The 11134-nt window shown below is 44.8% G+C and overlaps 1 protein-coding gene across 1 annotated transcript; it reads right to left on the bottom strand.

The window, feature by feature from the left end:
• Positions 1 to 273: 273 nt before the first annotated feature.
• LOC147900404 (O-fucosyltransferase family protein) lies at positions 274 to 10771 on the bottom strand. The gene is made up of 10 exons (XM_087376956.1): positions 10643 to 10771; positions 10507 to 10569; positions 10328 to 10415; positions 10140 to 10210; positions 9970 to 10058; positions 9654 to 9857; positions 9209 to 9491; positions 1397 to 1624; positions 1077 to 1274; positions 274 to 719 (listed from the first exon to the last, which is right to left on the bottom strand). The coding sequence occupies exons 1-10, from the start codon at positions 10769 to 10771 to the stop codon at positions 480 to 482; spliced, it is 1593 nt and encodes a 530-aa protein (XP_087233082.1). The 3' UTR covers positions 274 to 479.
• Between the last annotated feature and the right edge of the window lie 363 nt (positions 10772 to 11134).

The raw sequence follows: 11134 nt of genomic DNA, 5'->3' as shown, positions 1-11134 counted from the left end.
AGAAAATGGTTTGCCAGTCAACCCAGCGTTGCTTAGAGCATTCATTTCAGAATGCCAGGCTCTAGCTCAGTGCTAGCTCAAGTCTTTGAGGAAAGGACTGAAAAATGTCAATCTAGTATTAAAATGACCAATACATTAGTAGTTGATACTATAAGAGCTTTCATTATCAACAAAATTTTGAGACAGTAAATTGAGAGTGTCCCACGAAAGACTTAAGACTTCTAGAGTCTGACAACATGACCACAACAGACTTATTTAAGAATCACCACAGAAGAGGGTACATCACCAAATTTGAACAATATGATATATGCACTTTTCAGACTACCTTACATTCCTTCTCAGTCCTTCTGACTTCTGGGACATCATAGAAGGGAGGGGCAAAGACTATGTATGATAATTGAATAACCTTAGGGAAATAACCTTAGGGATACCAAGCAAAGAGAATCTAGTTAAAATATCAACAATACAAAGAACCTGCTTCATTTTTGTCTTTGAGATGATGACAAATTTCCTGCACAAAGGCAATCAGGTGCTGGATAGGTGTACAAAGACTGTCCTACTTGTCGTAATTTCACCTGGCCAATCCTATGTCGATGACCATCTTTAACACGTTCCTGAAATTCTGGCCATTCAATGCTTTGATTCGCAAAAAGCTGAGATAGAAGAATCAAATGTGGTCGAATTGTTTTTTTGACACCATCGTATGTCCGATGCCCAACCTGCCATGTCATTTACTTAGATGTAAATTTTGATTTTTCAATACTCTATATGTGAATCTGAATTATTGTAAAATTCACATTTACAATATTGTAGAAACATTCCAAAAGTAGAACCATGGAATATTTCAAAAAAATTGTAATTGTAAAAGTCACCAGAAACATTCCGAACATGAAACATGGAACGTTTCAAAAATTTTGCAATTGTAAAAGTCACCAGAAACATCCCAAACGTAGAAACATGGAACGTCTCAAAAAAACTAGGAAAGTTTCAAAACACGAGTTTGCACTTTCTGGCCCCAAAATTTGTGTACAAGTCCCCTACAAGTGAAACATAGGATGAAAACACACGAGGCTTACCAGAGCATTGTGCATGTTTCCAGGTGAGGCTGAGATGAAAACATCGCTGTGCAAGCTGACATAGTAGTCCAAAGCTGCCAAAATTGAAGCCTTATGCCTAAATGGTGCTATCTCCTCCTCTGTAGTCAGACTATACTTATTTTCCATAAAAGGAAACAAAGTCTGCAGAGCAGCCATCCTTGGCCCCCCTCCATATACCTGATGAGTCAGATAACATCAAGACATGAGTAGCACATATTTAAAAGCCTCAAGCATATGAAACAAATATTTTGCCAGTAAGAATTACAAGATGGATCGTCTGATAAGTATTGGAAAGATACCCGATATGATGCCACATACAAACGAGTAGCACTATTAAATCCTAAAGCAGCTAGCATCAAGCCAATCTCTTCAGGTGTGAGAGGGCATTTGCCAAGTTTTCGGAGCTCCACATCTGAGCGATGTGAATTTGAAACTCTTCCCTGCCACAAATCCCTTCGATACTTTGCCAGTGCTAACTGTTCTATTTTTCCACCTCCAAAGCTGCAAGCTGAATGAGCTGCCATATCCTGAGGGAACATAATAACAATTTAATTAGTAAAAATTCTGGGATTGACACAACCTGGTTGTAAACGTAGCAGCGGAATATGGGTGGTAAGAATCTCGCAACTCTCTAAATAACACAACTCACAAGTGCATAAAAGAGAAAGCTCACGATTGCAAATAAAGAGCAGATAGAATAGCCGAAAGAACCTCATTACATCTCCACCAACAAGTGGGCAGAAGATAGAAAATACTGACCACTAGTCTGGCTGACCAACTGGCCAGCTAGCTTCAAGACCTACCGACCTGGCCCCTGGGTTGGTGAGATTTGGGCCCCTTTCAGGGCCGCAAGTCTCCCTATTTACAGGCAGTGTTTGTCGCCAGACCTTTAGTGCCCACATGGTAAAACAGCCCTTTCAAAGGCTGGACCCTACAACTGCTCTGTGTGGAACATGTAGTTCAGCCCTAACTGGGCAACAAAACCAGTCTATATGGACTGATGACATGCACAACCCTAGATGGGTATGCACCCACAAAACCAAACTAAGATCTATCCCCAATATCCTCATACGGGGGCTCACATATAGGGCAATGATCTTTCTAGCACAGCCTTTCAATGATAGATGTGCATCCATGCCCCTGCATCGTCATGCGGTGCTCCATTTGCTCTCTAGGAAGGGCCCTCATGCATGTCTAGGATGCATTCTATCCTGTCCAGCAGTAGTCCCGCTCATCACCTCATCCTGAGTGAACTCCCTCATGAAGTGGCATTGGACCTCTGTGTGCTCTATCCAAACATGAAACATTAGGTTCTCTGCAACCACAATGCAAAACCAGGAATCACGTTGGATCACTGTCGTGCCACCCACTATCCATTGACAGACTCACAGGCTGTTGTTGACATCCCTCTAAAAGCTGTTTGGTTGAGAAAATAGTGATTGTCACTTGCTTCTTTTTGAGCCCCAAGATGGTCCTGAATCCAGTAAGCAACGACATCCTGAAGCTCTCTAAATCCCAATCTCCAGCCCAATTAGAATCAGGGTACCCACTGATGTCATACCTATCTGATAAGAGGCCACATCACCGCATGCATCTTGGAGATGCCTAATACTCTCCATGCTCCAGTGGGTGTGATTGATCGCTAGCTAGTGATGATAACCAAGTCATCCAATGAAACAATGATGACCATCCTTTTCTTCCCCTCCAAAAGAACAACATCCTGAAGCTCTCTAAATCCCATTCTCCAGCCCAATTAGAATCAGGGTACCCACTGATGTATACCTATCTGATAAGAGGCCGCATTACCGCATGCATCTTGGAGATGCCTAATACTCTCCATGCTCCAGTGGGTGTGATTGATCGCTAGCTAGTGATGATAACCAAGTCATCCACTGAAACAATGATGACCATCCTTTTCTTCCCCTCCAAAAGAAGGAACATCCAAGGAACCAGCCATGCAATAGACTACAAATGAGACATGCTCTTAAAGTAGTCATCAGTCCTCTGGTATCAAGCTCTCGAGGCCTGTTATAACACGTATACCACCATGTGAAGGATGCACACTCCTCCCTTCAATCATAAGTAGAATCCTTGTGGACACAGATTTCCTCTACCAAGTTTTCATAGAAAACCTTGACGCCATGTCTAGCTGCCTGAGTCATGGGTTGGATGTCCACTTGAGTAGCTTGATCCTTAGCCTTCTTGTATCTGGTTTCTTCAATCTCATGGACCTTTCAGTCTTCCATAGGCTTCAATACTCTCTCTCTCTCTCTCTCTCTCTCTCTCTCTCATCCCATCAAAGGCACCAGGGTCATAGCTGACTACATCTCCTGTTTTCTGGACAGGTCGAGTGCCAGCAGCGATCTATCACTGACTTTTCCTCTCCTACCAAATCGCGAGCCACTGTTAGACAAGATACTCTTGTCTCCCCTCAATTGTCCACTGCAGTTGGTCCCAAAGACAGTATACACAGGGCCAGCCACTTGGATGGACAATCGGCCAATTAGCAGATGAGCAGGGGATTTCCTTGGTGTTTTTTCCCTTCGGGTTTCTCTCACACAGATAGTGCAATGTATTACTGTTTTTCACGTCACAGACATCATCCTTGGATAGGATGCCCGTTCAGTGGCCCACCCTCAGCTTTCATTGTATCTCGTTTTTTTTCAGTCTCATAGACCCTTTGGTCTTGCGTAGATATTAATAAAATTTCCTTCTTTCTTTCTCAGAATTTTTGAGTTTTGGATTTTAAGTTTCTGACTTTGTCCCACAGGCCTGTTGAGGCATCTAGTCTCTCTTATGTAGAGTGGCTACAGGTGCTTATGCTATCACCGATGATTCGGACTAAGCCGTCAGTCCCTCACCAGATCATTCAAGCTGATCTCAACATTGCAGCTTGAGGCCTGTTGAGGCCTCCAGTCTCTCTTATATAGAGTGGCTACAGGTGCTTATGCTATCACGGATGATTTGGACTAAGCCATCAGTCCCTCACCAGATCATTCAAGCTGAGTTTGGATCTTTACCATTGCAGCTTGATGCAGCTTTCCAGGTCATTACCTCCTTATATCAAGTCAGGGCATACAGAGATCGTACCTCTGGCCGCAACAAACTACCGTGGTTAGCATTGTCCTCCTCCATGGCATTATCAGCCCTGCAGGTGACCAGAGATGCTGGTATGCGCACACAGTGAGATGGTTTGAGCGACTGGGGTTACATATATAGACTTCCTCCTTTCCAATACAGCATTGATGCGCCATTCTCCTCACTGCAGTATCATGAGGCCAACCAGGTCATACGTGAGGATCTTCTACAGCTACACACATTTTGGACCTGGTTGGAACCAGCTGAGCTCCCTGTGAAGCTTAGCTTCTACAAAAATCATTGCTTACATATCTCGGAGGAGAGGTTTATCGACCCACCAGCATATACACCGGTTCACTTACCCCATTCATCTCCGTTGTGCAACTTCGGGTCTCTTCACATAGGCTCTGCATTGAGAGTGGCGGAACAGAGGGTCTACCTAGGGAGGGGCGCATTTGTACTCTACGTAGCCTACATGAGGTTGAGTCGGAGGGACATTTCATCTTCAGATTTTACTAGGAGATCAGGGGGCGATTCTATTGCCTATTCAAAGATAGTTCCGGGGTGTTATCCCAATTTCTCTCCTATCCAGATCAGAGATGCTTGGCCGCATTCATTCATGAGGCAGTTAGGCATTGGGAGCACCTACTCCGATCTCAGAGACATGAGGAGCAAACCCAGTTGAACTCATCTCAGAGCATGATCACTGAGTTCTTTCAGCCGGATCACACGGATGCCCGCTCTGCAGGTCTCAGACATGATCGTGACCCAGAGCCAGACACAGGGTTGATGCATAGATTACACTTGGGGACATTCCCTCCATGTTCAGAGTGGGAGCCAGACTGACAGGTGTGACGGTTGCCCTCGTCAAACGCAGAGTTATGACCAGGAGACAGCGTAGGGCTACACCAACTGGGGGCAGACAGCACTCCATATCTAATTTCATGCTATCACTCCCTCACTCTTGAAAAGGGGAGGGGCCACATTGTCCTGGAGCACATTTCATTCTGTCTTATGACAGTAGTGGAGGTTGGTTTTGCTGTAGATGATTAGTGTTATTATTTGATATGACTATGTATGATACAGATTTCTGTTTTCTGTATGGGTGTGGATGCTCGATTGGTAGCTCCACCCCACTAGCTGGATTTGTATCGGGTTTTTTCATAGTCTCATAGACCTGTCGGTCTTCCGAAACTTTAATAAACTCTCTCTCTCTCTCTCTCTCTCTCTCTCTCTCTCTCTCTCTCGCACACAAGCCAATAAATAGCCTTGATCCCCTAAGGCCCCCTGTTTTATGTTTTGCTGGCTGTTTTTGCCAACCCATGCAAGATCCTTCTGGGTGTCTATATCCTCAATCCCCCATCTTTTAACCTCTTTTTTCCACCCCTCTTTTTTCTTTCCTTTCCATCCATCCCTCCCTTTGCTAGCAAGAGCAGTTTCTTGCGATGGCTTATGGGGATTATAATCCTAGTGGTAACCCTTGGTTTGGCTAGAGGGGCTCTTGTGGCAGCTCCCTCGACTCCCTTGATTCTCTCTCCCCAGACGACAAGTAGCAGATGTAGATTGCAATTCAATCTTTGCAAGACAAAGCATTGGTGGGCCGCATAGTAGGCCTCACACCCACAAAGAGCAGGTTGGAGATTGGATCCAACCGAGCTTAACCCTAGAGGGTCACCATCTAACGAAGAGGTGCCTTCTCCAATTGAGCTCCCTCGATATCATCGAGACCCTGTGTCACAAGGGCGTGAGTTTTTTAACTTGCATTTGGGTAGGACCCTAGAAAACTAAGTGGGCAAGGCTATAGGATGTGGGTGTGCAGCTCTCCCTAGGGATTGGTGCCTTGGGGGTAAATTGGTCCAAGAAGGGAGCAAAGGGCCCTAAGGTTCTTAAGTTGGGCCATTGGTTAGCCCTTAAAACTGCCACTAGAGGGGCGCATGAAAAGGGGGATGCCACATGGCATTTCCCATACTTTGGATGGATTTGGTAAGGTTGCTTGTGGAAGCACCTAGAGAAAATCATCATGTGGAAAAAAGGACAACAGGGATTCACGTCGCAGGGGAACTCACAACGCACAAAGAGTGCACACCGTACACATTTCGACGGGGAGGCAATGTACGGATCATTAGATACGAAATTTTGAGTACAGACGTACGGATGCAATTGGAAGCGGTTGTATGGTCTGAAGATCATTATGGACTATAGTTTATGTGAGGCTGCATGGAAATCAATGTGTACGACCGGTACGAGACTCCAAGGTTGTAGGGTCCAAAGGCTATGTACGGAGTGCATGGTGCGAAGAGCTATGTGAAGTTGTCCAGTAGGGTTGTTGTATGTACAGGTAGAGTGATGCTCTTTTGAAAATGGGTTGTCCAAGCTCGTCTATGAGCTAGTTCGATCCCCCCGGTTTGACTAGGATAATTCACTTGGTCCTGCTCCTTGGTTGTGAGCTGACTTGGAGAGACTTTGTTGGCAGGGTGGTCTTACAGTGAATGCCTCCAGTTTGAGTGCAAGTTCCTGAGAATGCAGGCTGATCATTTATGCTTTCACCCATTGCTTGGGCATATTCGTGGTCCAGTGACATTGAGGCAGTCAGGGGAGTTGTATGACCCCGCACGGCTTGCTAGTAACAATTTCCAAATTTCATGCGAGCATTTGGAATAGAATTGAATGCCTATTGCTTTGTGGGGTGAGAGTAAATCCCAGCAGGATTGCTTGAGTATTGATGCCCTTTGGAAGTGAGATATGCACAAAATACAAGGGAAGTTGATTCTATTATGTATCCCATTTGCAGGGTTCTCCAGTTAATAAAGAAATACCAAAAGGGGTGCCAAGGATTTGGGGCCAATCTGTGTCCTTGTTCTTGAGAAGGAGCACTCTAGCTCCCAATTTGTACTTGCTGAGTTTTATGAATGTGAAAGCATTGGCTGGTTAGTTGTTTAATACCGCTTTCTTGTTGCAAGCGGAGCTTTCCAATGATAGGGGTGATCGGAGTGCTAAATCCAGGACAAGCCAAGCTTGCTTCGCTCATATGCCCAATCTCCTCTACCCGGATTCCAAGTTTGCCTGCCAACTCCAAAGAGAGAAAGTTTGCACGATCTCCTGGGTCAAAGAAGATCAATGACATCTGGTCTCTCACTTTCCCATGCCCTGCATAGCTCCGTAGCATCCCCATTGGGCTGCTCACTGATCACATCAGGCATAATCTTGCAGAAGGTTTAGGCTTATTGCCTTTCTGCTCATCCCTATCATCCATTTTCTCTTTAAGCTTGCATTTTGGGCATTCTTGTGCCATGTGCCCCTCCATGTGCCCCTCTTCCTTGTAGTGAAAGGTTTATTGGCCTCCATCAAAGCTTTCCTTTCCTCACGTGACAGCCAATTAGAGCTCGGCCTATCACAATTCTACCCTATTGAATGGAGCAGCCTTGGAAGCATTCCTTGGCTTCCCTGCTTTCTTAAAGCTATTAGACTTACTGCTCTTATACCCGTTGGTCTTTCCGGGCAACAGTGCATCAGTTGAGGTAGCATTTTCAATTAGCTGAGACATGTTGGTTGCTGCCCTTGCTACATGGAAGGCTGAAGCACTATTTACTTGGGGCTGATTTCATAGTGCAGACAGATCATCAGTCTTTGAGATATTTCCTCACTCAAACAAAGTTATCTGAGAAGCATATGAACCGTAGCTACTTGCTGCCGAAGTTATCCACCTGCACACCTGGCATGTACGGTCCATAAAAGCACTCTCTAAAAGTCTAGAATGAGTTGTGGATGGGGACTTATAGTCCCTCCACATTTCCCACTAACTCTAGCTAAAGAGCAACTAAAGTAGCCCTTTTTCCCCCTTATTACAGCATGGACTTCATGATCGTGCATGGCAACAACCATAGTAGCTAATACTTTGACAGGAGTCGCAAAAGGCTGTAATACAACGGGCACTAGATATCCTCTTGATTCAAAAGCACATATTCTCAGCAGCACACATCAGATGACGATGCCGTCTTGGCCCTGACGTGAGGTCCCTTGCAAAGGGTAGGAGCGGGAGGGCTTTGCCTTTCAGTATCCCAGACGTTGGCCCCAAATGTGTTTGACCAAGGAGAGCTTACTGCAAGATGGGTAGTGTGGATCGGCTTACGAAACAATGACTCCAAGATCAGGATCCTGAAAGTTTACACCCTACTTGTAGACAACATTACCCCTCTTTTTGGAGGCCTTCCCGTGACTCACATTCTCAGGAAAGAAAGACTTAAGCTCTAATACCAATGTAATAGGTGAGACGACAAACTTCTCTCTCTGGCGTATTATCTTCTACTAAGCAGACTGCATGAACCATAAATGGAAAAGACTCACAATACTTTACTGCTTTGTTGTTTGTGTGCATGAATGAGCAGGATTGGGATGCATCAGCTGTTGTAGGCTGATCTGTAGAAAGATAAATAGATATAAGCAGGCTTCTAGATTTAGGGCAGATCTGCTGGCCGACTGAGTCTGTAGCCAGATTGTCGCAAACTCGCCCGACCAGCTCCAGATCCGACTGGTGCCATGTGGCAACCTAACCGTACTGCCGACCTGTTGCTGACATGAGCTGTACCTACTTTCAGCATGCACACTGCCAAGACACAAGGTTGTGTCACCCCATGTCAAGATAGGACCTTCAACACACGCATTTGAATGTTAGACTTCTTATGAATCAAAAAGAGTGCTACAACATGTCAGCTTCACTTTGAACGTCATATAGTCCTCATGCACTGAGAGGATGGTTGAACTTCAATGGGAACCTCACACTACCATTGTATTGATGATGATGTTGTAAGAAAGAAGGTGAAGCCTTCAGAACTGAATATTATGCAGTAAGGGCATAAGTCACTCTCCATGTTTAACTTGCTCACACTTAAAGAAGCTACATATATTGTCAAACAAAGGTAAAGGACGGCTATGATATATATGCTACTAAAAAAAACATCCCCTAAACCAGCCTGATGGACAAATATGTGATCTAAGTGATGAAAAGACGAGGTCAGATAAGAAAGAATCATCACCTTGTCAAAACGGAGGTGTAGAGCGATGAACTTCTTAGGTGTAGAGGTCTTCCCACCAAAGGGTTCCATCTTCCAATGTAAATCCTTCTTTTGTTGAGCATTTTCGCCAGCATAAGTTTCCGTTGACCTTAGACGTTCAATTATAGCATTGCCCATTTTCGTTATGATGTGCACAAACCGCAATGCTTGAAAGTTCACTTTGCAACGCAACACCTGAATGTGTGGAGGAATGCCATCATATGCCAATCTATGAGAGAAAGGTACAACTGCTGCTATGCCATAGCTGTAAAACAAATCCAGTCTATAATTACCAATTCTATCACGGTCGAGTAGTCCATTCCCATAGCATCTAAAGTTCTTGGAACACAAACATAACCTGCATAAACCACTCTTTGTCGTTCTCCTTTCAACATCAAGTGATACTAAAGTACCATTGACATCTTACTCTTGTATAACAGGCAAAACATTTTCCAGAAACCAACTTGGCGGGGAACGAGCAGGCGTATTCTTGACCCGGGTTGCCCGAATGCCTGTAGCATAGTACTCACGTGAGCTCCACCAGTACTCTTTTGGCAGCTCCTTGACTATTGGCACATCATGCTCCAGAGTCTGAATAAAATGATCCACATCAAAAATATCTGCAAAGGAGCTGCAAAGGAATCCAGGCCAAGGACAAGGCTGAGGCAATAATTTACTGAGAACGCAAGGAAAGGGCAGATTGTTTGAAAGAACTTTTCCAGTCTCAGGCAAAGAGAGACCACCTCGAATCTTGCCAGAAGGGATTTACATCAAACTGTGGAAGCACAAGAGTTACCCCCAATAGTCTCGCCAGAGCAACTGCATCGCATATCTGCATTTGTAAAGTAACTGAGAGACACGGGACAGCTTCTGTTCCAAAAGTAAGCCAGTAAAAACGACAGACGGAACTTACTGCCATACGCTGCTGATTCAAGCCACCTTCCAGAAAGACTTGCAAGAAGCCCGTTGTATTTCCTGCAGATACTGAAAGTCCTGAATGCACTTAGCAACCAAAAGCTTCATACAAAACTATCTGCCCCCATTAAAGAGGATGTTAGAAGTTCATCGTGTGGAGCAAACTGCCAAGAGCTCAAAACGTACAACGCATAGCTGGCTCCATATTCTTGCAAGGGGACCAAGTACTGTTATCTTGTGGCGGTAACCAGAGATCCGCGGGCTCCTCCTCCACCTGAGAAAAGGCGATAAAGAAGAAGCATAAAAAGAATTATCGCGGTCGTTAACAACTCGTAACGAGAAACTTCAAAAGAAAAGTTACTTACGAAACGGGCCTTGGCAACAGCATCCAGCAACGACGGATAAGCGGGCTTAGGAGCTTCCCATTCCTACAGACAATGCCGAAATATCAAGATGACTGAAAAACAAAAAAGGAAGAGTCGAGGGTGGAAATGCATGTACCGAAAAGAGAGTGGGCATATGTCGACCGAGAGGGCTGAACATCTCGGGCCAAAAGCAAGGCAGGATAACCACGGCGAGGCAGGCGATGGCCCGTTCGCGGGAGTGCTTTCGCGCGGAGACGGACTTCATGAAGCTGATTCGAGGCGAAACAAACCATGAAAATTTGTTTGAGGATTTGACAGTGAATCGAACAATTCAGAAGCTGAAAATGTGTGATGCGATCGAATCGACAGCCTGCTTGCTCTGCAATTTTCAGCAGCGACGAGACGAATTTGCTGCTACGAATCCAATGGCAAACGGGAATTTCGATCGATTTCTGTTTGGTACTCTAACAACAACTACAGCTTTCAACGCTCAAACTTTCAACAACTAAATGCCTTGCAAAACACGATACATGATGAAAAAGACATTGACCATTCATTCTAACCTGCTTATTAATATATTCACTAGTATGCAACCCCAACTTTGCTCCGGGATGTAAAACATTCGTGC

Source organism: Dipteris shenzhenensis, chromosome 7 (genome assembly GCF_047967505.1).
Source record: "Dipteris shenzhenensis isolate YYH24624 ecotype China chromosome 7, Dip_SZ_1.0, whole genome shotgun sequence".
NCBI lineage: Eukaryota > Viridiplantae > Streptophyta > Polypodiopsida > Gleicheniales > Dipteridaceae > Dipteris > Dipteris shenzhenensis.
Note: the sequence above shows the minus strand (reverse complement) of the source record. Positions and strands in the feature narration are given on the sequence as shown.